The 27,764-nt window shown below is 38.3% G+C and overlaps 6 protein-coding genes and 1 non-coding gene across 8 annotated transcripts in view; 1 reads left to right on the top strand and 6 right to left on the bottom strand.

Moving 5' to 3' along the window:
• Positions 1-94: 94 nt before the first annotated feature.
• LOC101301048 lies at positions 95-1,887 on the bottom strand. The gene is made up of 4 exons (XR_185293.1): positions 1,475-1,887; positions 1,269-1,360; positions 881-946; positions 95-785 (listed from the first exon to the last, which is right to left on the bottom strand). It is a non-coding gene; the product is annotated as an uncharacterized LOC101301048 (transcript).
• A 3,824-nt stretch (positions 1,888-5,711) lies between these two features.
• On the bottom strand, positions 5,712-6,917 carry LOC101294902 (putative F-box protein At4g38870-like). Its single transcript, XM_004309028.1, has one exon. It carries the CDS (start codon positions 6,915-6,917, stop codon positions 5,712-5,714), a length of 1,206 nt encoding a protein of 401 aa, XP_004309076.1.
• Positions 6,918-10,268: 3,351 nt separating this feature from the next.
• Positions 10,269-12,746, bottom strand: LOC101300573 (F-box protein At3g07870-like). 2 transcript variants are annotated; one of them, XM_004307830.1, is made up of 3 exons: positions 12,713-12,746; positions 12,565-12,625; positions 10,269-11,690 (listed from the first exon to the last, which is right to left on the bottom strand). In XM_004307830.1, the coding sequence occupies exon 3, from the start codon at positions 11,658-11,660 to the stop codon at positions 10,509-10,511; it is 1,152 nt and encodes a 383-aa protein (XP_004307878.1). In that variant the 5' UTR covers positions 11,661-11,690; positions 12,565-12,625; positions 12,713-12,746; the 3' UTR covers positions 10,269-10,508. The 2 variants fall into 2 exon arrangements, with proteins under 2 accessions (XP_004307878.1, XP_004307879.1); XM_004307831.1 differs by lacking the exons at positions 12,565-12,625; positions 12,713-12,746 and adding an exon at positions 12,178-12,215.
• A 425-nt stretch (positions 12,747-13,171) lies between these two features.
• LOC101294615 lies at positions 13,172-19,153 on the bottom strand. Its single transcript, XM_004309027.1, has 18 exons — positions 18,865-19,153; positions 18,721-18,779; positions 18,509-18,640; positions 18,282-18,422; positions 17,701-17,757; positions 17,514-17,608; positions 17,009-17,141; positions 16,739-16,903; positions 16,414-16,604; positions 16,204-16,270; positions 15,934-16,067; positions 15,462-15,528; positions 15,161-15,223; positions 14,840-15,084; positions 14,625-14,754; positions 14,318-14,410; positions 13,880-14,065; positions 13,172-13,721 (listed from the first exon to the last, which is right to left on the bottom strand). The coding sequence occupies exons 1-18, from the start codon at positions 19,151-19,153 to the stop codon at positions 13,455-13,457; spliced, it is 2,514 nt and encodes an 837-aa protein (XP_004309075.1). The 3' UTR covers positions 13,172-13,454.
• A 232-nt stretch (positions 19,154-19,385) lies between these two features.
• LOC101300291 (ADP-ribosylation factor 1-like) lies at positions 19,386-22,257 on the bottom strand. Its single transcript, XM_004307829.1, has 7 exons — positions 21,965-22,257; positions 21,337-21,427; positions 20,988-21,103; positions 20,773-20,832; positions 20,628-20,693; positions 19,792-19,991; positions 19,386-19,705 (listed from the first exon to the last, which is right to left on the bottom strand). The coding sequence occupies exons 1-6, from the start codon at positions 22,019-22,021 to the stop codon at positions 19,800-19,802; spliced, it is 582 nt and encodes a 193-aa protein (XP_004307877.1). The 5' UTR covers positions 22,022-22,257; the 3' UTR covers positions 19,386-19,705; positions 19,792-19,799.
• A 246-nt stretch (positions 22,258-22,503) lies between these two features.
• LOC101300000 (anthocyanidin 3-O-glucosyltransferase 2-like) lies at positions 22,504-24,235 on the top strand. Its single transcript, XM_004307828.1, has 2 exons — positions 22,504-23,083; positions 23,250-24,235. The coding sequence occupies exons 1-2, from the start codon at positions 22,591-22,593 to the stop codon at positions 24,152-24,154; spliced, it is 1,398 nt and encodes a 465-aa protein (XP_004307876.1). The 5' UTR covers positions 22,504-22,590; the 3' UTR covers positions 24,155-24,235.
• LOC101299713 (exportin-1-like) overlaps positions 24,211-27,764 on the bottom strand; it is a 9,891-nt gene continuing 6,337 nt past the window's right edge. Inside the window, exons 19-31 of the mRNA XM_004307827.1 lie at positions 27,575-27,640; positions 27,357-27,455; positions 27,196-27,276; positions 26,990-27,079; positions 26,719-26,804; positions 26,539-26,619; positions 26,259-26,441; positions 26,076-26,142; positions 25,792-25,902; positions 25,567-25,674; positions 25,202-25,477; positions 25,004-25,108; positions 24,211-24,840 (exon numbers count right to left, since the gene is read on the bottom strand). Coding sequence (XP_004307875.1) covers positions 24,718-24,840; positions 25,004-25,108; positions 25,202-25,477; positions 25,567-25,674; positions 25,792-25,902; positions 26,076-26,142; positions 26,259-26,441; positions 26,539-26,619; positions 26,719-26,804; positions 26,990-27,079; positions 27,196-27,276; positions 27,357-27,455; positions 27,575-27,640 — 1,476 coding nt within the window. The 3' untranslated portion in view covers positions 24,211-24,717. The remainder of the gene's footprint in view (positions 24,841-25,003; positions 25,109-25,201; positions 25,478-25,566; positions 25,675-25,791; positions 25,903-26,075; positions 26,143-26,258; positions 26,442-26,538; positions 26,620-26,718; positions 26,805-26,989; positions 27,080-27,195; positions 27,277-27,356; positions 27,456-27,574; positions 27,641-27,764) is intronic.

The following is a 27,764-nucleotide window of genomic DNA, read 5'->3' as shown; positions in this document are numbered from 1 at the left end:
GTGGTTGACATGTTGAATTCAGCAAGGCACAAATGTTCTAAAATACATGGTTTAGTGTGGTTACATTTACGAGCAACTAGTACCTTTTTTTTTTCCATGTGACAGTGATTAGACTTGCATGTTACAGCTATTACATAATTGAGCAACTAATACTTTCTTTTTTTCATGGTGACAGCTACTGGACTTGGTGATCCTTAAACTGGTTTTACGGCAAACACTGGAAGTACCAGCTGAGGAGCTCATGCATGAATACAACCATATATGCACAGAGATGAACACACAGCCTAAAACCTATCAGCAAATAAAAGTGATGTGTGCACACACCACCAAAAATGTAAGGAATTCTTCTAGATATATTTGATTCTAAAGAAAGCGTAATAGTCTATTAACAAATAACATCCTTTTGACAGGGGGGGATGAAGTGGTTAGATGATGCACTAGTCATACCTCCGTATCCCTCGTTCATCATGGAGAAGAAATTTATTGAAGTGAGGGCTGCCGCATTAGAGATACCAGAAGAAGAAGCTCCAGGGCCTGAGGCATGATGTAAAAAACAGTGTGGGATGAAATGGCAAAGTATTGAAAAAGTCTCTTCAATTAGTATATAGTAATAGATTTAACTTGAACAAGACCACCTCCTTGTCATCAAGGTATAAGATGATGTAACTATCATTGACCATATTCAATGAGATATAAACATGAGTATGAATGATATATATATGTAACACCTCAAAATTCGATGGTTCTTTTACAGTAGAATCAGTATTGGCTTCAGCATTTGATATCTGCAAGTTAAACAAAAAAAAGTCGTTTATCATCAAAATCAGCCCAAATATTGAAATCAGATTAAACATGAGATGGAATTGAATGGGTAAGCAACCTTCATTCCTACGTTTCTCTCGGATACTGAGGGTTTCCGGGTCATTCTTCAACTGTATTGAAGATCCTACATCCAACAAAGAAGAGATGTGATCAATTGACCACACATGATATTAGTGTAAATTAGCACGAAGTGAACCTGTAAAGCACTGAATCCTGAAAAGCAATTGCAATTTACATGCTGACTAAATTTAATGTAATCAATTCATCTATTTCAATATCTAAACAGTTCAGTAAAGTGAAATTCAAAAGGCTGGCCCCTTGATCCATTTCAAACCATACACAGAGAGAGAGGGGGGGGAGGGGGGAGGAAGAGAGAGAGAGAGAGAGAGATTTCGACTGCATTGCAAATAGACCCATAGTGAATAGAATAAAAGCAAAATACTTACCAGATTCCATCATGGATGCCAGCCTCATCAGTGACAAATTACCAAAGTTTGCAAAGCATCAAGTTCTGCGCCATCATCTACATCGAGGACAACTGCAATTTCAATATATTGTACAAGTCAAATAGAGGAAGGGGGGGGAGGAGAGAGAGATTTCAACTGCATTGCAAATAGACCCATAGTGAATAGAATAAAAGCAAAATACTTACCCGATTCCATCATGGATGCCAGCCTCATCAGTGACAAATCACCAAAGTTTGCAAAGCATCAAGTTCTGCGCCATCATCTACATGGAGGACAACTGCAATTTCAACATATTGTACAAGTCAAATAGTAGGTTGTTTGCCCATAGCTACAGAAGCTGGAAGGTAATGTTGATGCTATATTGAATTAAAAATAATAATACAAGAGATGAAATAAAAAAACAAGAGAGATGAAATAAAAAAACAAAATGCTGCCATATTGATGTTCAAAGTAATGTTTTTTTTTAAATGTAAAACCAAACTAATTGCTACTGTAAATTCTAGACAACTATGATTGTAGAAGAAAATCCTTTCTCACAAAGCACAGACATCATTTGGATATCAGTTGAACTGCAATAGCATGTTCCATGTGATTGGCGATAGATCAGTTTTCACTCACCCTCTACATGAATGCTCCTTTTAATTTATGGACATTGCATAATATCAGAAATCCAACTAAACAGAAACATCACTATGTTATAGAATATCATGACTATGATGTCTTCATGTAGACTATCATACCATCAAAGTCTTCTCCGTTTTAAATATGATAGGCATCCATCTACTAACAATTAAAAGAAACTGCAACACGTCTTTTGAGCATCATTGCCAGTGTGTCTTTTGAGCATCATTTCCAAGGTCACGTCTCTGGGGTTTCCGAGAATATCTATAGCATCAATGCTCTCAGCGAACCTTTCACCGCCTTCCTGTCAATTGATAACCATGATACAAGTTACAAAGAGACCCCTGGTGAATATAAATGTTAGAATTCATACTAATATACCACTAACATATATCATGCACTTTTTGTTTTGTCAAGTTTCTCTCTACAGTAGCATCACATGTTAACTCGTGTTGCCTGAAAATATAACAGACATAAGAAAATGGAGAGACAGACTCGGTCCGTCACACAGTGCTAAACATGCACACACTTGGACGTAGTTTTAGTACGTATTCTGAAACGATTGACTTGACACATGACTCCTTTCCAAAATAAGAGCAGAAAAACCACATACAAAAAAATACCAAAGAGGGACACAACTTTAAATACAAGAATACCATCTCCAAGTACAAAGCTTAAAACTAAATCCGGAATGGAAGCCAAAAATAATAAAAGTTCAGGCGATAACATGAAACTGTACTCAAACCTCACCATAACATTATAGTGGTCTGTCATTGTCGCTATAAGGCCAACAACAGAGCTGTGCCCACTGGCAATGAAAAGTACACCTGAAATTAAATGAATCAATGATGACTTCCTTGCGAGGTGAATTGATAATATGATTATCATTTACTGTATTGGAGACAATTCTGCCATATTTTTGAACACTAAGGAACAGTATCACATGACTTGTTCCAAATCCATATCAACCTCCAAAAAACCAAAGTTGCACCACAAACTCCAAAAAAAGTTACCAGAGCATCAAACTAGGCAGTTACTGCAAAAGAAAAAGAAAACAGGTTCCGAACAAAAACAGACAAGATAAAAGTCTTTAGGTTGGAAACTTGTAATTTTAGTGATTATGTACAAACCTTTTACACATTTTGAGGTTTTAAGTTTGTGATTCCCATTCAAGAATATCATTTGTTCAGAAATGAAACATAAGAACACTCAAATACATGGAGAATAATATAAATATACACACATATATATATACAGTATTGGTTTGCAGCGATTGATCAGATCGGAAAAGAAAATAAAGCGAAAAGAAACAATCTTTGCAAATAGATCAGAAAAATACAAACTTTTGCATCCCACAAGTATTGGTTGCAGCGATTTATCAGATCGGAACAGCAAATGAAGCAAAAAGAACAATCTTTGCAAATAGATCAGAAAAATACAAACTTCTGCATCCCACAAGTATTGGTTTGCAGCGATTTATCAGATCGGAACAGCAAATCAAGCAAAAAGAAACAATCTTTGCAAATAGATCAGATTAACGAGAAGAAAGATACAAAACTTTTATTGATCAGATCAAAGAGAAGATCAACAAATCTAATGAAAAGAAACTAGTTTGAACAGATTGGATAAAAAGAATGAAAATTTGGTCATGCCAATCCCATAATTTGATTGACGTAGCTTCAATCGAATCGGCAACAACCCATTTCAATTCTACTAAGAAACTAGAAGAGGAACAAATCAATAACAAGTTTGGCAATCAGGAAACGACAGAAAAGAAGAAGAAAAAAACATACAGACAACTTTGGCAAACCAACACGAGCATCCATCCATTTCCTCGACTAGTTTCAGTTTCGGCGCTCCTGTTTTGTTTTGCAAACTTCCACATCCACGGGACCCTCTTTCAATCTTGTCTTCCTTTTTTTTCTCTTTTTCTTTTGGATACACCCACACCCAGGCCCAAAACAGAATTTTCTTATTGGGTCAATAAACCCAGCCCAATACCCATGCGCAATTTACAAAAGGGAAAATACCCATTTATATTGAAATGAAAATGCCTATTTATATAAAAGATTTATGTATTTGGATATAAAAAATGTTACCTTATATTAAAATGGGTTAATGAAAAAAATTATCATTGAAATGAGAAATAAGGGGCTTAAATTAGTATTAAATAGGCATTTCCCCTTTACAAAATTGCTACAAATTACCGGTAAATTGCCACCAACTAACACCACAATATTTTTACCGACCATTTTCATCAACGTTACTATTGTCTTAACAGTATCATACTATCATTCACGATCTTACAAGCTTTTCCGCAATATTCACTTTGGCATTCAAAATACACCTTTAACTTTAATAACAAGCAAACTTTGAGATTGATTTTGTGCTACAATTATATGGTAGCTAGCTTCTTTTGTTATATAGTGCGTCTTCATATCATTCTTCTTGACCTCTCGAGTTTTTGCTTGTTTTGTACTCCCTCTTGATCTTCATCTCGAAGTTTTGCTTATTTGCACCCTCTATATATCTGTTATCCATAGTTTATGAAAACATCACTAACATGTCAAATTGTTATTATGCATATATAGTGAATGTGCAGTATTAAGTAGACCTGTAAATGGATCGGATCTGGACCATATCTAGGTAGATCCGTATCCGGATCCGTAATAGAAATTTTGGATCCGGATCCGACCCGTTACCCGCCGGATGTTTGATAGTTAGATCCAAATCCAGATCCGGCGGGTTAACGGATACCCGACCCGTTAATCCGATCCGTTTATGATTATAAATATTTTTAAATTTTATCATAAATTTTCATAAAACACTAATGAAATATTATAACAAAATAAAGGTTTACATCAAAAATTGAATTACATGGCCAAAATACTCCTTAATTAACAATAAACTAATATATTCAAAATACTAAACCTCCAATATATTTAGCAAAGAGCATAAAGAATATAGGCATCGTAACCTTCAACTTCATCAAATGATCATAATTTAGACATTTAGGTTATCCAAATAATTATTATATTATTTAATATTTATCAATAATATTATATTTATAAAAATATTATTTAATTATTTTAAAACGGATCTGGGTCCTTAACGGATTGGATCAATCTCGATCCGTATCCGATCCGTTTAATAAACGGGTTAACGGATCCGGGTCCTTAATGGATCAACGAGTCTAATTTTTGATCCAAACCCGTTTAAAAACCACGGATCCGGAACGGGTCCGGATCAAGATCCGGTCTATTTACAGGTCTAGTATTAAGAAATGCATGCATGCTGGAAGTGAGCTTATACAGATATGAATAGAGAAATAAGTAGACAATAATCTCTAGAAATTTCATATGAAAAACATTTAAACTCACTAGTATCCATTTGATGATCACTGTTGAGTATTAGTACGAGATCGAATTATTGTACGTTACTGAGATTGGTGATATATTCTTGCTCATTGTGACTAGCTATAAATTATACTGACGCCTCAATAGCAAAAATGTATTGGGTAAAAATCGATCCGGAAATTGCATATATACTGCTCTTATTGACAATTTGTAAAATTATGCAAATTGCTAACAAAATCAATCAGAAGTTGAAAAATTCTTGCTCGTTACAAATCGACGATTACATATAAGAAAATTACATATTAACAGATGGACAAAACAAGACAGAAAATTAAGCCACACCACTAAATGCTTAACTGGTATCAAAGAAGTCATATATGGATCCATCTTCCAAGAGCTAGAGCTGTTGATAGGAAACCATGCATGCATGCACGCTTGATCGATCTTATTGTTTCAAGGGGAATATGGTTTCATCGTAACCTGCAGCTGATATTACGGAACCCTCGGGTAACACGATTTCAGTTTTATTATACGTTTTAAGTTTCATATCGTAAAGATGCACGAAGCCGTGGCCGGTCTGAGACGTCGGAGTCGGAGTGAGCAGGAGCTCTCCTGTGTGGATTGAGCCAACAGGCCGAGGGAGTCCCAAATCGTTCCGTCGTTCAGGAAAGATGATACTGTCCTTGAACCAAACTTGATTCTGGTAATCCTTCAAAATCCAGAAATCCATTGCCGTAGAATATTCTTGTACATCTACATCAAACACAGCCAAGCATCCGTTCACCTGAATTAAACGAAGTCCCCAATTCCTGTTTTTATTCAGGGGGAATGGGATTACCCTGAATATCTCTTGTCCAACGTCAAAAGCCAAGAGAGTAGGTCGATTATTCGTAGCAGGTTGTATCCAATGTAAGGCCCCATGGATGCACAAATAATATTTCGAGAAATCCAAAAGATTAGGAACAAGACCAAGTTCTTGATAGTCAATCTCCGGTAGATCCCTCCACGTACCACCACCACCACCTAGACTTAAAATCTCCAACTTGTACGATTCAAACGGCGATTTTCTTCCACGGAGAACCTTGTACTCGTTTGTAAGAGAACTGAATCCAAGACTGACACGGTTCGATGAGCGCTGCATTGGAATAGTAAGGACCTCTCGGGTGCAGGGATTGAATATATGAACAGGTTCATCATCATCACTGTAGTGACAGACAACGCCGGCTGAAAGCACAAAGGTGGACGTAGAAAATGGAGACCCCATTAAATATGAAGTGCTACCAAGGTGAACCGGAGGCGTACTAGTTAGATTCCCTGATTCATCATGCTTGACTTGTATCGAGAACAAGTTGTTAGGTTCTTTTGTGTGTGGGTTACAGGTGGTGAGGAAAAGGTTAGTCGTGTGTTGGTTCTTGTGAATGGTTTGGTGAGCCCTGGCAAAGAGTGGATCACGGATGCGAGAGGACCATGACTTGCATACGAGCTTGCAGCGCATCAGCGGCTTGACCGGTAACCTTGAGAGGATCTGAAATTGAACATCTCTTGGGAGGAGCTCCTGCTGGACGACGCGTTCAGCAACTGATGATTCCATGCGTCTGCGTTTATTAGGGACGTCTACGACTGAGTCCTCCATGCGTATGCGTTTAGCCATACTTTCACCACAATAACGCGGGCAGCGTATGTATAGAGATATTGAGAGGGAGAGAAAGAGAGGGAGAGGGATGGGATAGAGGACAGATCAATTGACTGATGAAATGAGGAAAGAAGACAGACAGCTAATGATAGAGAACGTGTGAAATGATAGAGAACCAATCAAACTAGGAACGTACGTAATCCAAATATACCAGCTAGATACGTGCCCTAATCAAACTAGGACTAGAAATGTAAACCAACCAATTACTACGTACCCTAATCCAACTAGGACTAGGAATGTAAATCATCCAAATCAACTACGTACGTACCCTAACCCAACTAGGACTTGGAACGTAAACCAATCAAACTAGTTGAGCTACTCCCAAACTAGTTATAGGCCGGGGTACTCAACTTATGATGTAATGTTTCCGTTCATGATCGATGCAAACCAATTAAGCCAAGCAAGCGCCAAGTGCCCAGTTTTGTTGTTTCACACCAAACGGTCAAAACAAATTAAGCATGATGAGTTAGCCAATGATTAGGGTGCAGCAAGGATGAATGCCTGAATTGTGGCCGGTGACGCCACAATTTGGTGGTTGTTGGCGGATTTGGCAGCAAAGCCGTATCGGTGTTGAAAGCTAATTGATTACTTATCGGAGTCTCTGGTTTATCACCAGTTGATAACTTGGAACTATTTTGCTCAGCATTATCAAGTTTCAATATATGAAGATTTTTGGGTGTAACAGGCTTTACCATCTTCTATATGTTTGGTTACATTTATAAGTGAATGAATAAACAGATTTTCTGCTTTCTCGGATCATTTGTATTTGCTTGTTGCTGCTATTTTACAAACCATCACAGAATGTTTGTTTCTCTTTTCCGATTCGAATTAGTGGTCACCTAATAATCTTTTTCGTTCCTGATACTCTAGATGACTTAATTGTGGTGGCTGTGAGTTTTTTTGAGTGTGGAGTTTGCTCTAGGAAACATGTGTCCCATCCTTCTTGGAATTTGTGCAGCGAGGATGAATGCCGATATTACTACAGGATTCAATCTGTGTGTTGAAATCGTAGAGTGCCTCTATGAAAATATGAAATCTTTTGAAGTTTCTGTTAGTATCTGTCATACCATAATGTAGTGCAACCAAAATACCTTAGACAAAATGGAGAGTTTACAAGGTAAAACTCTGGAATTTACCATAAAATAAGAGAAACCTCTTAATTTAATTGATAACAATATGATTGATTAATGAATTCATTAATACAAGGGGAGTAAAATTTGCACTCCCCATTTTATAATCCACACTCCCACTTTTCTTTTATAGTAAAAGATTTCACAAAAATACAAAACACGTGAGTAAAGACAAAATTAAAATGACTATAAAAAGAAACAAGGAGTGTAGATTGTAAATATGAGAGTTTAAAGTTCAATCCCCTAATACAACACTATAGCCTCTTAACTTTTTCTTAAAAAAATAGATGTGCATTGGGGCAAAATTAGTTGATAAAAATGGGGAAAAAACACAAAAAGCAAATAGATATACCGTATTTATGTTTTTAACCTTATATTATATCTTTAGGTTTTTCAACATTTTACAATATTAAAAGGAATTTGGAAGTTTAAGTTTTAGTGAAGTTTTGACACCAAAACCACGCCTCCCATTATAGGAGTGGAGATAAAGGGTGCCTTAGATAGGCTTTAACTTTTGACTAAACCCTATTTAGAATATAATTAGGAAATAATAAAACATAATGGAATTAGAAATAATATTAAATGCCGAATCAGATATTAGATCGACATCTTTTAGTCTAAATTTGATGGGACTCATTTGAGTGAGTCTTGTAGATCTCGTCGTTCACATTCCAAAATTGTATTATGCGTTTCGAATGGATGTTGTGACCAAAATTTGCTTCCAATCCGATTCACAATTTATAATTTGTCTTTTTGTTCCGGAATCCCGACATATCTAAAAAAGTAATTTATATTTAATTTCATGATTAAGAAGTTTATTTGAATACCAACTAACGGGTTGTGACATCCACACACCTCAAATTGAAACCACACACTTTTTTTTCTTTTTTTGGTTAACTTAAATTTTGTCTTTTAGTGACTTAAACTTTGTATTTTTGTGATTGTGTTAACCAAAAAAAGAAAAAGAGTGTGTGAATTTCAATTTAGGGTGTGTGAATTTCACATCCATTTTTCATATTCAAATTATTCTTCTTAATGTGACAACGTTTCTTTCTTTTTGAGATTCTTTGTTGAATTTGACTAAAATCTCGTTGTGCATAGTTCTCCAAATGCAGTTTCCATATAATAACTTAATATTGATAATTTTCATTGCTTGTCAATGGGGGGAAGTGAAGCTACAGAACTGTTACTTGACATGTTTGAAAGCACTTTTATATATTCTGGCTCTACATAATCTCAGATAAAGCCTTCTTTTACTTCAGTTGCTCAAGTTTAAATCCAATTGCTCCATTGTTGGCCCAGGACTCATTGCAAGCTTTATTTGTACTGACAATATTTGGAGGAAGTAACCCGCCTATGTTTCATCAATTACAAAAAAATCAGCTGATTGTAATGGCGTATGACAGTAATGATAACGTAAGAACCTCCACTGCAATAGGTCAGCAAGACATTTCTTTGATCAGTTTCGTTATATTTATTTTAAAGAATGAAGTTATCACTTTCAATTGTTATGTGAAACTTAATACCCTTTTTTCACACTTTCAGTCTCTACTACGAAGAGCTTCACTGACAGAACGTGATGCCTTTGCCTTTTTGAAGGCTGACAACCCAATCCTTTCCTTGAGTTCAGAAACCAGTTCTTTCCATTCCAATACAAGAAAATGCTCTCAACCTTATGCTTTGTTCATGTTGGCTACGATATTCTTCTTTGTGTGAGCAGGCAGCAGGAAATTCAAATTTATACAAGTAGATGCCAAACTGATCATCAAATGCATGAGCAGTAAGCTTAATACCGTAATACGTACCCCTCCTATATTTGAAGCTTCCCTTGGTTGGTAAAGGATGTAATAGAAAGCCTACCTCCTGGTCAAAAACATAAGAAGAACAACAGCAAAAAAGAATGTCGTCCTCAATTTTGACTGAAGTTGCAGTCTGCTATTTTGAGAAACAGATTCAGATTGATCAGTTAGGATACTAATGAAATTCTGAATAAGGCACTCCACCTCAGCCACTAACTATACTCATCAGCAGCAAAAGATGGCATCAACAAAGACAAACTAAGCAAGCTTTGAAGCATGCTGCACTCTATAGGAAAGCTCAGAACCTGGCTTGACAATCTTTTATAGCAAAAAAGGAAGAAAATAAAAAGAAGAGAAAGATAGCCAAGCATTCAAAGCCTGAGAGAATATTATATAGCATCACTTATTCATCAATGAAGTGAAAATACACCAAGGGATAATCATCTGTAACATATATATTTAGAGTACCTTAGATCCATTTTTAAAAATTTCACAAGAAAATGATATTGCAAACAAAGAGCAGCCATACCCATGCCACCAAATGCAGATAGCTAGAAAGACAAGCCAATCCACCAAATGCTGAACCGGACTCGGACATAAGTAGTACCAACGTACCATCTTCAGGAGCTTGCTAAGCCCTGGAGGATATCCTTTAGCGGAACCAAGTTTGGAACAAAGAGCCTATAAACACAACTTCGCGGCGGCATACCAACAACCTCGATCTTCTGAAGGCTCCTTGTTCCAGGCGTATGAGCCATCAAACTACTTCCACAAGCTGGATCAAAACCTGCCACAAATAATTTTCCTTCTGTAAATTTCAACGGTCGTAGTCCACACCTACTCATTTCAAACTCTTTAGTCCAAGACTCTTCAATACCATAATCCTTCATCACCCAAACACAAGAAACATCAGGATCTTTCCAAGTAAATTCAGCTAGGGAGAGACAGCCTCCCAACACTCCCAGTCCATGAGAGTCAAAGGGGCGATGTCTAGGAACCTGAAACTCTTGAAACCGCTCACTTTCAATATCGAATGCATGAATGGAATAACGGTTACGATCAAAGCAATGGAGGAAACCGTTCAAATAAACCATCTCTTGTTTCAGGCTACCAGGATTCTTATAACTCCCAATGCTTCTCCAACTCTTTGAGCCCACTGTCAGCACCATTGCCTTCCATTCACAAGAGCTTGGAGCTGGATGAATAATAACTAGAAGCTTATACTTGTGGGTGATGGGACTAAACCCAAACCCATAAACACAATATCTGTGACACCAGTGAGGGTTTCCAGCATTCTTGAGTCTTGGAAGAACTACAGTCTCACCGGTAATGGGATGCAAAAGGTAAAAAGTGTTGAAGTTAGACCGTTTTTTATTCTCAACTCCAATATAGCGTATGCAGAGGATGCCATTGCATGAACCCACCATATGACGCATCCAATATGGATCATCATTAGCAGAGTTAGGCACCCTGAGTGAGACGCCGTCCGGGCTCGACGCCTTTTCAGGATCAACTATAAACGTGCCATTCGGGATGAGTTGACACTGACTATACATCATAAAGCAAGAAGGAGTTTGAGCAAATAAGTCTTTGGTGAACTGTGGATCGGAGAGTAAGGAGAGCCAAGACTTGGACACAGTTTTGAACTGGAGGAGTTTTCTGGTGGGGATTTTGGAAAAGATGTCCACGAGTATGTAATTTGGGAGACTGAGAATGATATCATGACTATAACTCTTGGCTGGCTCAGTTTTGGTTTTCTTCGTCTTGTTCATGGTTGGATCAGGTGTGATCACAAATAAGATCTGCACACAAATTCACGCATCACTCGACAAATGGGTCATTATAGAGAAGATAATATTGAGACTGAACAATATTCCCATTGATACAGAGAGTTTAGATACAAGCAAGCAAACTTAGCGTACAACTATCAAATCCCTACAAACTAGGGATACTAGGCCATCTCCTAAATGTACAGGAAATATACATGGAATCTATTGTATTAAATACATAATATTCTTAACAATGAATGCTGTAGCTTGGATTCAAATAGATACCTAAGCTAATATATGAATATGAAAACATTAAACATAGCAACAACCATGAATTCAGGGATCATGTTCTTCCCTAAACTAATTATAAAGTTAAGACTTTGAGTTGTAGTAGCATCGATCTCAAACCTTAACTCTGACCTTACAAGATACATTGATTGATAGATTACGGGAAATCAAAAACAGACTAGATAAAAGTCTTTAGGTGGGAACTTTGTAGTTTTAGTGATTATGTACATACCTTTTACACATTTTGAAGCTTTAAGTTTGCAATTCCCATTCCATAATATCATTTGTTCAGAAATGAAACATATGAACATCCACCAACTCGAAACACTCAAATACAAGCTTTAAGTTTGATCTGATCTATTTGCAAAAAGAAACAATCTTTGCAAATAGATCAGAAAAATACAAACCTTTTTCGCATCCCACAGTATTGGTTTGCAGCGATTTATCAGATCGGAACAGAAAATCAAGCGAAAAGAAACAATCATTGCAAATAGATCAGTTTAGCGAGAAGAAACATACAAGAGCTTTTATTGAACAGATCAAAGAGAAGGTCAACAAATCTAATGAAGAGAAACTAGTTTGATCAGATTGGATAAAAAGAATGAAAATTTGGTCATACCAATCCCAGAATTTGATTGACGTAGCTTCAATCGAATCGGCAACAACCCATTTCAATTCTCCTAGGAAACCAGAAGAGGAACAAATCAATAACAAGTTTGCAATCTGAAAACGACAGAAAAGAAGAAGAAGAAGAAAAAAAAACATACAGAGCTTTTGGCATACCACCACATCCACGGGACCTGTTTCAATCCTGTCTTCCTTTTTTTTATCTTTTCCTTTTGGACACACCCTGGCCCAAAACAGAATTTTCTTATTGGGTCAATAAACCCAGCCCAATACCCATGCGCAATTTACAAAATTGCCGCAATTTACCGGTAGTTCCCAAATTGCCACCAACTAGCACCACAGCATTTTGATCGACCATTTTCAATTTTTCATCAACGTTACTATTGTCTAACAGTATCATTCACGATCTTACTAGCTTTTCCGCAATGTTCACTTTGGCATTCAACTTCAACTTTAATAACAAGCAAACTTTGAGATTGAGTTTGTGCTAAGCTAGAAGGCCCAAGCGGACAATATGTTTCAAAGTCTGAAACATGTTTCTATCATCATCTTATGCTTTGTAAAGACCATGATTCAAAATTCGTGTTCACTGTGCCATTACTAAGAATCAAGCTTAAATTAAGTATTCGAGTTCTTTTCACTATTTACTTTTTTTATAATAACAAAGTAGTCGAAACTTATATACAATTTTTGTCAACACAAATCACTCACATTGAACCATCTGTTCTATTTCATCCTACAGGTACCGTTAAGAGCCCATCAACACTCCCAAAAATTGTATTCTGGGTATTGCGTCTTCGTCCTTCAATTTGCTGTGTCACTTTGAACTCGAGAAACCTTGAAAAAGGATGTCTTTTTTCCTGTTTCGCTATAATCTATCTGTTACGCTCTGACTTCAACCACATCACCATCTGTGAGCTTTGTATTAGGCAACACCAGCTGTCCATTAACCAAAACCAGTTTTCCGTCTAGTCCTACCCTCCTAGCAGCATCTGCAGCGGTGCTGCCCGTTGTCAACCTCATTATTTCACCATGCGGCCAACATATGATCACCACTTCCCCAAGGACAACAGATCCCCGTCGATACCCATAACTCGCTTCAGACCGTAACTGCTCTTCCCACCTTAGCATTGTCCTTAACAAATGCACCTGCAATTTGAAGGCAGACATTAGCTTTTGGAGCCCTTTTTGCACATGTATGATACAAGAACTCCGCATATACGCTTAACATTATTCGCGATCATGAATTGATGCAACACAAGTGCAAATAAAAAAGAATGGGTGTCTGAATGTGGTCACAGGCAAACCTTGTTATTGATGCTAGTTTCCATGGAAGTTGATGCAACGGAGTTAAATCTTGGTGTAGGTGTAATGTAATCAAGCTGTCTTCCCTCAAAGATAGCAGAAACAACAGCCCAATATTCAGATTCTTCTTCATCTGTCAAATCAATCACCTGAATGAATGTCGGCAGTAATCTCCCAAACTGATCTTCCTGCACAAGAAAACATAATTTCATATTTTCATATTCACCTAATAAGAGTTAATATATTGCATGGGACTAGTTATGATCTCTTAAATCTCAATCCTATTGTATGTAATCACATAATAGATTTATCATATATGTATACACTCTGGGTCTCACGTTATCATGAAACCACGTGCAGCACTTTCTTCTTCAGTTAGTTCTGAAAATCACAGAGATATTCCACATTTCCTACATATCACGATGTATATATTAACATACCTTGTGGTATATACCGTCTCGACAAAGTGTATATTTCTCTAGGCAAGTGCACCAATCCCCATGTCCTGGTTCACACCACCACTCATCAGAAACCTGAGATGCCAAGTCAAAGCAAATGGGATAATCTAAGCAGAGTACTCAGTTGAAGGAAGAACGAAAAAAAGGGAAATCATATAATAGATATCCGCAGAATAAGAAATGGATGGGACAAAAACACTGAAACTTAAGTGACAGTCTCAAAACTCTTTCCATGAATCAAATCCAGATTAACTATAGTGCCAGAAAATTTGAAGTAATGCCAGCCAACCTTCTTGTATAACCTTGCATAGGCCTCCCACCGTTGTTTTTGAAAAGAATATTTTCTATCAGCGACTGCTTCAGAAGCTTCTAGTCCAAAGCTCACAGCAACAAGTAATTCCCTTCCATCCTTCTCTACCCTGTAGTGTCAGAATAAATCATGTGTTATTGATTCATACTCCCCTAGAGAAGCTTATGCAATCTAGATATCAAATGGTCAAGTACCTAATGACAACTGCAGCAAGAAGATGACTTCCATCCACTCTAAGAACTGGATGTCCAATTTTCAACATACTATACTTCCGAAAGAAATCAATTTCTGTAGCATTTTGGTCTTCCATAGTTTTGGAGAGAAAGGATGATGCATCTATTTCAGATTCATCAGTGCTACTTCTGTTAGACACCTTGTTTCCAGTTTCTTTATAAAGCCAGTGTGCTGCAAGTCCATGTTCTGCATACTCATGCATCCTCTGAAAAAAAGTGAAATATCAGCAAAATTGAATTGTGCCAATTGAGTTTGATCCCATATCAAGAAAAATTTTGCACCTGTGTTCGTATTTGAACTTCCAAAGGTGATCTGTCAGGACCTTGCACTGCAGTGTGCAGAGACTGTAGAAGGGGATTTGCAGTTAAGATACCAAAAAGAGGTGACCTCTCTGATAAAATGCACTACATATATGAACATAGCTAACCATAAGTCTAGTAAATACATGATATAACCTATATCACATTAAGAGTAAACCGTCCAATCATGGCTTGAGACTTGAGGCTACTAGCACTAAGAAAAGACGAGTCAAATCATTCTAATGGTGTTCTAAACTAGTGCAATCAGAACTGAAAATCTGACCTGATAGCCACTAGGCTTTGGATTGACAATGTAATCATCAAACTCACCATCAATTGGCGTCCAATGCCTGCACATAGTAAAACAAATGACAAGCCAATCACTCTTTCTCACTCTCCCCATATACTTTATGTCCGCTCCAAATTGATATAAGAAACTTATGGCAAAGTAGTCCCATCTATACTCGGTTGACCTATTGATTGAAACGAAATGATATATAGAGGTTTCATATATGTCATAACTTGCATCTATACTATTATATAAGCCAAATTGCCTCATGCTTCAAAGTACTGAGCATCTAAAGAAAAAGGATTCAACTCCAAACTTTGCTCCATGGATTAGGCAGTTACCTAACTAACCCCTCTCCCTCCCTATCAGAAGTAAATCCCGCAATAACTCAACAAAAAGCAAAGCAGAAAATCTCCACTTGTAATGTAAAAAAGAAGGAAAAGAAGATGTACTAAATTTGATTTACTTGTGCACAGTGCCGAGAAGACTGTAGCAACATTGGACAGCAGGTCCATGCAAAGTCCCATTCTTGTCTCCAACAACTACCCTTAATGCACGGGCATCATAAACTTTATTGATGCTGACATCTTTTCGTTTCATCTGAATCAAATGGAGATACAAGCACAATGTTTTAGAACTTTGGAATTCTACATAAGAGCATATGTGTACTTTACAGTAAATGCTATAAAAAAATGAGCCCGGGATGCAGAACATGAGCATTTAAGTGAAACAATACCTTGCTGTAGATGCTATACAAACTTTTTAAACGGCTGGATAAAGTTACTTCCATCCCTGGAACATAACTGAAAGCATAACACGGGAAAATATTTTAATCTTGGTCACACTGGGAATGTGTTTTTTTTAATATAATTGTATGCGTGTGTCTGTTTAATTTTCAGTGAACATTGAACTGCAAGGAGCAATTGGAAAGGGAAAAAGAACATACGAAGTTGATATGATCAACTCCTGCTCAAGTGCCTCCTCGCAAATTACCAGAGATGCTAAAGCAATTCCAGCATCATGCACAACCTTTGGTATTTTATGAGTCTGCAAATCTTGTCCTAGAGTACTTAGAAAATTAGACCGTTTTCTCCGATCTAACAATACATCGAAAGGTACTACAGCTTCCAAGAGATCCTGAAAATCATTCATCAACTTCAGTATCTAGGCAGTTTAGTTTCATTCATAACCTCAATCTTTTAGAGAAATTATTTTTCAGGATACAATACACAAAGCGAAGCAATTACAAAGCTTTCCTTACAAATGTTTACCTTCATGGTTGTGACATCTTCATCATCTATGGATCTTTCATTGTCCAAAACTGAACTTCCTTCATTTAAGGTTGCTCTTGCAGATATTCTTTTCGAATTTCCTACTTTGCTGCTAGAGCTCCACATGGAAGCTAGATCAGCTCTCATGTTCTTAAACATTTGAGGCTGCATAAGAATTAGAGCATTCAGTTATATAGAATGAACAGTTCCAGCAACCCAGAAAGATAAGAAACAGATATTCAATGACAGGCAAAGAGATTGTGAGCAGACCTGAAGAACAGCAAAGCAAAGATCTTCAAGTTCAGCTTTCATAGCCCATAAACCCAATCTGGATGCTAGAGAACACCAAATTACCAAGGTCTCCTTTGCAACAGCTTGAGCTTTTTCTGGAGGCAGAGCGTAGCTGTAAAAAGATTATAATCCAGGAGCGTGACCATCTGCTGGTGTTATTAGCCTAAGACTTACAGAAGAAGAAAGAAAGAAAATTCCAAGCACCCAACTCAGAAACATATTGTTGTGTTTATTAGCCATAGTGGTACTTCATTGGTGAGAGGGCAATGTCCTTAGCTGCCAAATAATCTATAGTACAAATTTATACTTTATATATCACTAAAGATCTTCAGATTAAGAAAGAACATGGTGGTTGCCTGGTTGGTGCTTGCATGAGAACAAAAAACATGTCTTTATGAAAAATTTGAAGGATATTTATCTTTGGTTAGTAAAAGCATATGGTAAAATCTAAACAACTATAATTCTAAAGTTTAGAGGCCCATACATTGTTCTCATATTGTGAAGACGATCTGCAAGCTTTATAAGCACTACACGTGGATCATCAACCATGCCCAAGAGCATGACTCGTAGATTATTTGCCTGATAAATGAATAAGCATGAGATATATAAACTGAGACATATAACGCAGATCTAATATTACGAAGTAAGATACAAGTCCTATACGGCCATACCTCCTCGTGACCAAGTCTCCCATCGTTCACATTTATCCTGCGGTGTCTCCGTAAAAGCTGCAAAGAATAGGAAAAAGCACTGTGAAGACTCTATAGAATGCCCTTACACCATGGCAGAAGTGCAGATGATTAGAAATGTGTGCCAAATGTTCTCACCGGAATAAAATTTGTACCAGTATTTCCTATCTCTCACATTTCAGGTGTGAACTTTTGTCAGCTTTGATAATCAGCAGAAGCAATTACTTAAAATTTCGGTTGAGGTGCGCACGCGTGCACACACACACGCACACACACTAATGCTCAACATTTCGGTTGTAATGAAAGATTACCATAAGCATCTCCAGACCATATCTACCTACTATGTCCATTATGTATGGCGATCCAAATGACATTCACATAACTCATGAGTTTTCATGATCACTATGTTTTTACTACTTCCATGAAAGTAATGAGAGTTACATCCCTGGTAGGGAAAACAAAAGTCCTACAGACATGAGACTGCATATTCAAAAGAAACCAAGTACGTTTTGAGATATTCTAACTCATAACCAGCTCTTTTATTTTTATTTTTATGAGAATACCTGGTTTATGTAACTTAACCTGGAAACTCCGGCCACAAGCTTGGCTACATCATCACCAAACTCTTCTTCTATGTGGTTGAAACTTTTACATGTGTCATCAACGACATCATGGAGAATCCCAGCAACAACCGTATGAACAGCCTGCAGCAAACTTTAAATATTTGAAGCAATTAGTGACATGTGAAACTAATTTTGGACCAGGAACAGGAGATAAGAAGGACGCATACTCTTTCACCACTAGAAGGAACCAACATGGCCAAGATTCTTCCTGTATGGATACAATGGACTAAATAAGGGTCTCCGGTTTTGCGCAGTTGGCCATGGTGAGCCTTCTTGGCAAATGCAATAGCCTTTTGCACCTGCCTTCACAGATAATTAAACTGTTTTAGTGGAATTCAAGTTTATATTGTGAAGCAGAAAATGAAAAATGGTGGTAAACCTTTGGATCATTGAATATAGGATATCCTGTCACGTCTACTCCCTCCACCATAACACAGCCTGTAATCAAAAGCAGCATCATCAATGTTTGATTGTGAAAGTGGAAACAGAAAATTTGTGGTGTATTGTTTGTTACGAAACTAACCAGGCTGCGATTCGAGTTTGGGCCACAAGAAATCAACTTTGGTGGAAAGACAAGCCCCGGAGGCGATGGCGACGGCGGTGACAGCGACTTGAGTGATGGTGGAGGTGACGGCGCCGTGGAGAGAGCCGGAGCCGGAGGCGGCGGCGGCGGCGACGAGGTTGGCGGAGGTGAAGACGGAGCTGAGGGAGGAGGAGGAGACGGCCAAGTTGGGGGCGATCTGATCCAAGACGCATCGGAATCTGGGGGAGCTGCGGAGGCTGAGACGACGGTGGAAGTTGTGGACCAACATTGTGATTGTGGAGGAGGTTGAGGTTTGGCATGAGCAGATTGGCTTTGGTGGGAATGGTGGTTATGCTTTCAATTGAAAAATGAAAAATGACAACACCCACAAATAATAATAAATATAATCATTTAATCATGCAAAAGATAAGTCTCTGTTTCTCACCCTCTACAGTCTGACACGTGTAATCAGATTCGCTGAGAATCTTTTCCCGCTATATCATGGCGGCAATTTTATTATTATGTTCACAATAATCTCGACTTATTACTATATATTTTAATTTTGTGTTATCAATCCTCTACATTACTGTAATATCAGGAAGAGAATATTAAAATCATACACAAATGCTAGAGAGAATATTGACCAATGGCACAATATACAATGGATTTAGTTACAAGTCCGAGCACCGAGCACCAGGGCTACGATTAAGCACCTAATAAAATCTGTTTGTATTTAAGAGAAACGAAGAACCCTGATTAGAGTTGATTACAGTTCAGGAGCTTTGGACGCGCAACTGGCCAGCTCTCATCGATTGAACAGTCCCAAAAATTCCGGATAAACCTGTGGAAATGATAAAAGGAATAACTGTACTTTGATTGATGGCTTCTCACTTGCTGGTAAAGAATAAGAAGGTAACATTGTCAAACCTCAACTATTAGAATGATGAGGTGCCCACTGAAGAGTATCCAGCTGCTCTCATCTCCTTGAGGGTGTTAGCTAGCCAGTCCAATCCCTCATAAAGGCCATCACCTCGAAGAGCACAGGTCCCCTGTATGTGCCATTTTCTGTTCTTGAGATCAAACAGACCTAGCCCTTCACAAACTTCCATTGGGGACATAGCTCCTTTCTGTACGTACAGGGAGAAAACAAATCAATCAGACAAAGAACTTAATTTGTGCATTAATTGTATGTTGTCGCAGGGAAGAACCTGCAAGAAATGGGAACACCAATTTTGACAGGCAAGAAGTAAACCTACTGGTTAGACTCTTGGAAGTGGAAAGTAATTTGCTTTAGCTATTATAGGGCTCTGGTCAATATGCAATATTGAAGCCAAAAAGGTATAATGAAAAAAGAATAATAGACAACAAAACCACCGACCAACTGTTCTCAGTAAATCATATGTCAAGACTACAATTTCCAAATGCAATGAAAATACTATTTCCCCCCTTTAAACACAGCAGCCTGAAGCTCTGTACGGCCTTAATTGACATCTAACTGTGACTTTAGTAGGTTGTAATTCAAGCATTCTAATTTTTACTAAAAAGAAGAAATGAAAATAAAAGAGAAACCACATGTGGGACCTAATTACTTGAGGATCAGATACCATGCATGACATCCCCAGTCCCGAATTCCTAGCTCTAAAGATGACAATAACCCCCTAAACCCCTCAGAATCATCATATAAAATCACAAGTCAATTAATCCAATCACCCTTTACATCATTCATAAGCTAACAAGGATCATAAACTAATTCCATTACATACCATATCTTGTTTATTCGCAAACACCAAGATGACACTGTTGAGCATAAACGGATCACTGATAATGGCCTGAAGAAGAAAACACACATAAGTGAGAAACAATAAGTGGCCAATGTATCTGAACTGTATTTCTTTCTGGACATGATACCTGAAATTCTTCCTTGGCTCGTCCAATTCTCTCTCTGTCCAAGGAGTCAACAACATAAATCTGCATAGGCAAAAGTACGTATATCAAGAAAATTGTGAGTATTGAAGCAATAACAAAGCCAAAAGATGTAGACTAGGATACGAGAAAACACAAAAGTAATGAAAAGAGACACAATTGACTAGCAGGAATCATAATGCAGTAGAACAAAACAGTACCAGTCCATCCGTATTATTAAAGTAATGCCTCCATAGCGGCCTTAGTTTCTCCTGCCCACCAACATCCCAAACTGTGAACATCACATTCTTGTACTGAACTTTTTCCACATTAAAACCTGTTCATAAAAAGGGAACCTCAGTAAGCCGACAACAAAATCAACAGATATATACCGTCTACTCATTGGGTGTGGTTATATAATAGCCACTTTGAACATGCCTGATCGCTTATACTTCTCAGATTAAAGAGTCTCTTGATATAGGAAACATGTACGCATGCTAACATTATGACAGTCAAATAACAACTTCCCAACAACAGAGCCTCACGTATCTAGCCGTTGAGAATACCAACCTATTGTAGGAACAGTTGACAAGACTTCTCCAATGTGCAGTTTGTAAAGGATGGTTGTTTTACCAGCCGCATCTAGTCCAAGCATTACAACCTAAGCCACCACAAACAGAAATGATAATTGATATAAGGAAAGTGGATCAAAGGTGATCCGAGCAAAACACATGCTTCTTTTTAAATCTTCTTTGTGTTCTCTACTACATTCGGCTACGAAAATAGGATAAGTATTTGTTGTGTAAACCAGCTTATATATTTATCGGAATTAATGTGATCATACAAGAATCTCATCATCTTCATCATCATCATCATCGTCATTCTAATTTGAGGAACATATTTGCAGCAATTTCACCATCACCATCCATAATTAGAAGAAAAATGAACCAAAAGATGAGTAAATTCACACAGAAGATACCCGATACGAATATTCGCAATACGATTCGAACTACTTAGAAGAAGAATTGAGAATTTCAACTAAATTGAACCTAAAACAAAACAATTAATCACTTCTTTCTATAAACCCTAGAACTCCCTGGGCAAGTATGATCATCAATCAAAACAAGAAAAATGGCAAAAAAAAAATCGTACGAAATTAAAAAATGAAAATTCAAAGAGAAAGGGAAAGAGTGAGTACTCGCATCTCAGTATTGCCGAAGAAGGCATCGAAGAGCTTGCGAAAAGCTTGACCCATGGCGACGAAACTTCAACACCAAAAAACAAAAGCAGAGAGGAAAAGAAAACGTCGTCGATCTCTCTTTCTCTCTTTCTCTGTGTAAAGTATCGACGAACTATATGAGCTGGGCGACTAAATTAGCAGAGCTGCGGTGGCGATCGATTTTTAGAGAGAGAAAGCCAGCCACGATGAGATTTTAGTGAGAGAAAATAGAAACACAAAGGTCGCGTTCTATTCTAATTTCTCTGCACCCCAAAAAAGAAGAAAGATCTTTCATTTTCTACTATTGGGTCTATTGGGCTTATTCTTGAAATGGGCCACTGATCTCAAAACAATTTAGCCCATGGGCCTGCCCGGGGGTTGTCGCGTGCTTCGGACCCTACGGTCTCCTGAAGAGTGGTTGTTGGATTGTGACAACCACCATTAGTGTAACAGTGGCTGCTCTATAAATGGAGAGCAATGCCTATAAATGGAGAGCAATGCACATGTACAAAATTGGTAGAGGAATCACATTCACTTGAGTAGGTCCAGATACGTAGCAGCTGAGGTCTAAGTAGTTACGTACGTAGCTTGATCACTAGCTAGAAATGGCACCAGTATCAAACCAGGTGGGTGGTCATGTGGCGGTGCTAGCCTTTCCCTTCTCCACTCACGCCGCCCCGCTGTTGAACATTGTGTGCCGCCTCGCCACCGCCGCGCCAAGCACTCTGTTCTCTTTCTTCAACACCAAGCAATCCAACAGCTCAATCCTAGCAGGCAACACGTCCGTACTGCGTTACAGTAACGTAAGTGTGTGTGAGGTGGCGGATGGTGTGCCGGAGGGGTATGTTTTCGTGGGTAAGCCACAGGAGGACATAGAGTTGTTCATGAAGGCTGCCCCGGACAACTTCAGGAGGTGCTTAGAGGCGTCGGTGGCGGAGTCCGGGAGGGAGGTCAGCTGCTTGGTCACTGACGCCTTCTTTTGGTTCGGTGCTCATATGGCGGATGACATGGGAGGAGTGCCGTGGGTGCCGTTCTGGACCGCCGGACCGGCTTCACTCTCGGCTCATGTACACACTGATCTCATCAGGAACACAACTGGTACGTGTTACATAATGTTTTGATTCATCACTATCATATTGAAATGCTTCATTTAGTTTTATCATGTGTATCCGAACAAAGCAGACATATAACATATAAAGCTCCACATATAAAAGCAGATGGTTTTTTTACTAGCTACCTAACTTGTTGGTCCAAATAAATACAGGTGGGGGTGGTCACGATGAGAAGGAAACCATCACTGTCATTGCAGGAATGTCGAAAGTGAGACCTCAGGATCTGCCAGAGGGAATCATCTTCGGAAACTTGGAGTCGCTCTTTTCACGTATGCTTCACCAGATGGGACAGATGCTACCACTTGCAACCGCAGTTTTCATCAACTCCTTCGAAGAACTAGATCCTGTGATCACAAATGATTTGAAGTCCAAATTCAAGAGGTTCCTCAACGTGGGACCATTGGACCTACTAGAACCACCAGCAAGTGCAGCCACCACCACACCGCAGACGGCGGAAGCTGTTGCCGGAGATGGCTGCTTATCGTGGCTTGACAAACAGAAGGCGGCGTCCGTGGTCTATGTGAGTTTTGGATCAGTAACAAGACCATCGCCGGAAGAGCTTATGGCGCTAGCTGAGGCTCTGGAGGCTAGTAGGGTTCCATTCTTGTGGTCACTTCGGGACAACTTAAAGAACCCACAGCTAGATGAGTTCCTAAGCAAAGGAAAGTTGAACGGAATGGTGGTGCCTTGGGCGCCACAACCACAGGTCCTGGCGCATGGTTCAGTTGGAGCCTTTGTAACACATTGCGGTTGGAACTCGGTGCTTGAGAGCGTAGCAGGTGGAGTGCCTTTGATTTGCAGGCCTTTCTTCGGCGATCAGAAACTTAACGCGAGGATGGTAGAGGATGTGTGGAAGATTGGTCTCAGGTTGGAGGGTGGGGTTTTCACCAAGAATGGCATGCTTAAGAGTTTGGACATGCTATTATCACAAGACGAGGGGGCCAAAATGAAAAACAAGATCAACACACTAAAACAACTCGCACAACAGGCCGTAGAACCAAAAGGGAGCTCCACTAGGAACTTTGAGTCATTGTTGGAAATGACCACAACCAATTAAGCACAACTACAACTACATTCCACAAGAATAAAGAGTTTCTGAGAGTTACAGTTGATTGAACAAGAGAGCTACATTTTAGACAGATTTAACTGTGGAGAAAAAAACACTAAGCATTGAGGCAACGATATGAATAAGACAAGCAAGAAACACATTTCTGCACAACCCATAAAGGTTATCATACGTTACGCTAAGATGAAGAATCAATACTAAAAGTCATTTAAACAGATTGAATCCCATCCAGCAAGTACATATAGATCAATCTGGATCCAGCAAAACCGGTACAAATGACTGACATATTCCTCTTCCCTAAATCAGCACCTAAATACTCTACAGCCATCCAATAGACACATAGGCAGTGCAGCCTGCAGGCCACGGGCGACATTGTGCTTTTACTAACTTCAACTAAGAAAATTTCGGAAACAAAGGGGAATCTAATTAGGGGAAAAATGCTGTGTATTTGCATCGACAGATTTGGATGACCGAATCTCGACAGATTCGGATGACCGAATCTAGGTACCCCCACTGCATCTTCCATCAATCACCCATGAATTGAGTTCTGACATCTAGGAATCAGCCATTTCATCTTGGATCTCATTAGGGGCAACGAGCCCAGGAATAGAAAGCATCCGTTGCCGTTCTCTTTCTCTTTGTGCAGCAGCCTCCTCTGCATAAAGATCTTTGTTGTCCTGCAACAGAGTAAGCAACCCTCTTAATTATTCTCAACTACAACCATATCGTCTAACAAAGTAACAAGGACCTTTCTCAAACATGAAACAGATTCACAAGTTAAAAAAATAGTAAAAAAAAAAAAAAGGAAAGAATGATCATTTGATTCTTGTAGCATCATACCTGTGCTGAAAACTCTTTAGATTGCACTAGAAAGTCTCGGATGTGATCCTTAAATGTGGGGAAGTCATTCTTAGACTCAAATAGCCCATTCACAAATTGGGTGACCTGAGAACAAAAAATCAAATCAATATAACCCTTCATATCAGTGGTATTCTTATTCAATTATTATGAACATACACAATACTATTAGAAGTATACCTCAATGGAAGTCATGTTGGGGAAGGATTCACTCAAAAGCTTGACGGTGAAGTCCCGAACATACATTGCATTATTTTGGTATTGATAAGGAGCCACTGCAACATCCCACAGCGGCTCCGTCACTGGACCACTTTCTACAAGGCAAAACAGCTGCTGGAGCACCAAGACATGCAACTTGAATCCAGGCTTATGAAAAGTGTCTGTCAGGACAGCAAATATTTCTTGCTCGATTTGCAAATAGTATGTCCGGAAAAATTGATTACAGAACTCCGATTTCTGTCAGTCGTAAACAACACACAATTAGCATCGCAAAGGTACACTACTCAGAAATCAGCACGCTTTCAAAAATAATATAATTAACACACCTGAAAGTTCTTCAGCATCTCCAATAACAGGTTCAGCCCAGTTTCAGCAATATTTCTTTCTGTGTGCCGAAATGCCCAAATAATTGAATCCATGACAAGCTTAAGTTGCTGAAGCAAACCAAAAATACAAAAACAATCAAAAGACAGTACGTGATGATAAAACATATAAATCTGGATATAGCCAGCAACAAAATGAGAGACAAAGAAAATGAAAAGAACACAAACCTGACTTGATAATCTAATCAACGCAGGAAAACAGTGTGCTGCAATGGCACGAAGTAAGGAAAAGAACTTCAGGCGATGCTCTGGATAATCTTCAAAGTTTTTTGTAATCATCTGCAACAGTAAAAGTGCAGACAAGTCAAAATTAAAGCTAAGTAAAAATCAGCTGTAAATCACTATGATTTCAGTTCTACATAAACTAATAGAGGCATCAGAGTATATGCTGCTCCATAAAACTAAGAAGCCTCAGAAGATTTACAATATTGTAGAACAGAAAACTTCCTTACCACCAATGTGCACTGGAAAACAGCTTCGAATATCCGAGGCACATCATCTATCATCTCAATTTTGTACCTGAAAACAAAGAATATGTTATTCAGTTTTACCATTGCACCATTTCTAATAGGTTTACTGACATATATCTTTCGGGAAAAACAATCTTAGAGCTAGATAATGAAAGAAGGACATACTTGTTAATAATTGTGGCAAAAAGCGATAAAACTTCTGACTCTCTAGCATCAGGCAAATTCCTGGCATAGTCACCAAGGACAGGATCCAACATCGGAGGCACAATTTGTTTTCCTATATGTGATTGGTCTTCAGCCTTGTCCAGGAATGTCTCGATCAGTTTGAGAGTCTCCCTCTTAACCGACCTGTTGAATGAAGCAGAAAAAGATATGGTTTTGAGGGTTGCATACTAAACTGGATGAGAATTTGAAATTTGACCTGAAATTTGTCAATTATTCGCACCTTAAAAGTTTCACAAAGGATGTTTTAGAAGCATAAGGCCCCCCTTCAGCAATGGTACTAGATACAAGCTCACTGTACATCCTGTTGAAAGTAAATAGATCAACACATCAACTTGTATGTCTGGAAGGAAGATAATAGAACAATTGAAACTCGATTAACATCTGAAAATGTTGGTTATACCTGTAGACATTAAGCATGTCCAAAAAGATCAATGACATCTGGGTTAGGAAAAATGTTCCAAGAGAGCTGGCGACACTTGTATTTGTCTGCAAACAAAAGAATGTTACAATTGATATCCAAAACAGGATACTGACATAGATCTATTCAACAGAACAGTAAAAGAACAAAAATATGGAGATTATAACCAGGCTGCATTAAATAGTTTAATGACCAGCAAAGCAGAATTTGGATCTATTGTCTGCAGGATACCACCATTTTGAGAAATGCATACCTGTAATATATTAAGCACAGTTCGAATAACTTCCTGATCCTTGAGAACATCAACACTTTGGCGCGCTTGCCCAATGATCTCAGCCCATTTCTGAATGACAAGTAAACTCATAAGCCACAATATACTATCAGCACTAGTGACTTTGCAAGTGTGTGTGTTTATGAGAAAACTAATGGACAGGTCTTAAACAGTGATAATTATATTACCTGATTTGGGAGACTCATCAATCTGTGTAGATATTCATCCCTTTTCTGGGGATCAGATTCTGCTTGAATCATATGACCGACCTATGCATAACAAACGTAAATTGTTATTAACGAGATTTACAGTAGAGATATAAAGCAGAGAACAAAAAAAAGACATATACCGCTTCATAAAAAGTATGAATCTGGTGAGGCTCAAGATCACCAACAGTTGTAGGGAGGCCTGTCAAGAGTTCAGACACAAATGGTTCGCTTTCCCCAACCTGAAATTCACAAAGAAGTCAACAGAACACTAAAAAATAATAAACCTAACTGGTTTCTACCCAGCCTAAAAGAAACGGTTAAAATGCTGAAAAGTATTCATTGAAAGTAAAAAGTATACCTGTACAATGACAAATTTACGCTTGCACTTCTGAACAATTTTGAGGAATGTGTCACACGCCATGTCCTGAAATATGTGTACCAAAACTTATAACAGAACCTCATGTCATATGAATATTTGAAGTTACAATAGAGAAAACAGCGGTAGCAAAATAGAGAGAGAGAGAGAGAGAGAGAGAGAGAGAGGAGGG

Source organism: Fragaria vesca, linkage group LG7, assembly GCF_000184155.1.
Source record: "Fragaria vesca subsp. vesca linkage group LG7, FraVesHawaii_1.0, whole genome shotgun sequence".
NCBI classification, from domain to species: Eukaryota; Viridiplantae; Streptophyta; class Magnoliopsida; order Rosales; family Rosaceae; genus Fragaria; species Fragaria vesca.
Note: the sequence above shows the minus strand (reverse complement) of the source record. Positions and strands in the feature narration are given on the sequence as shown.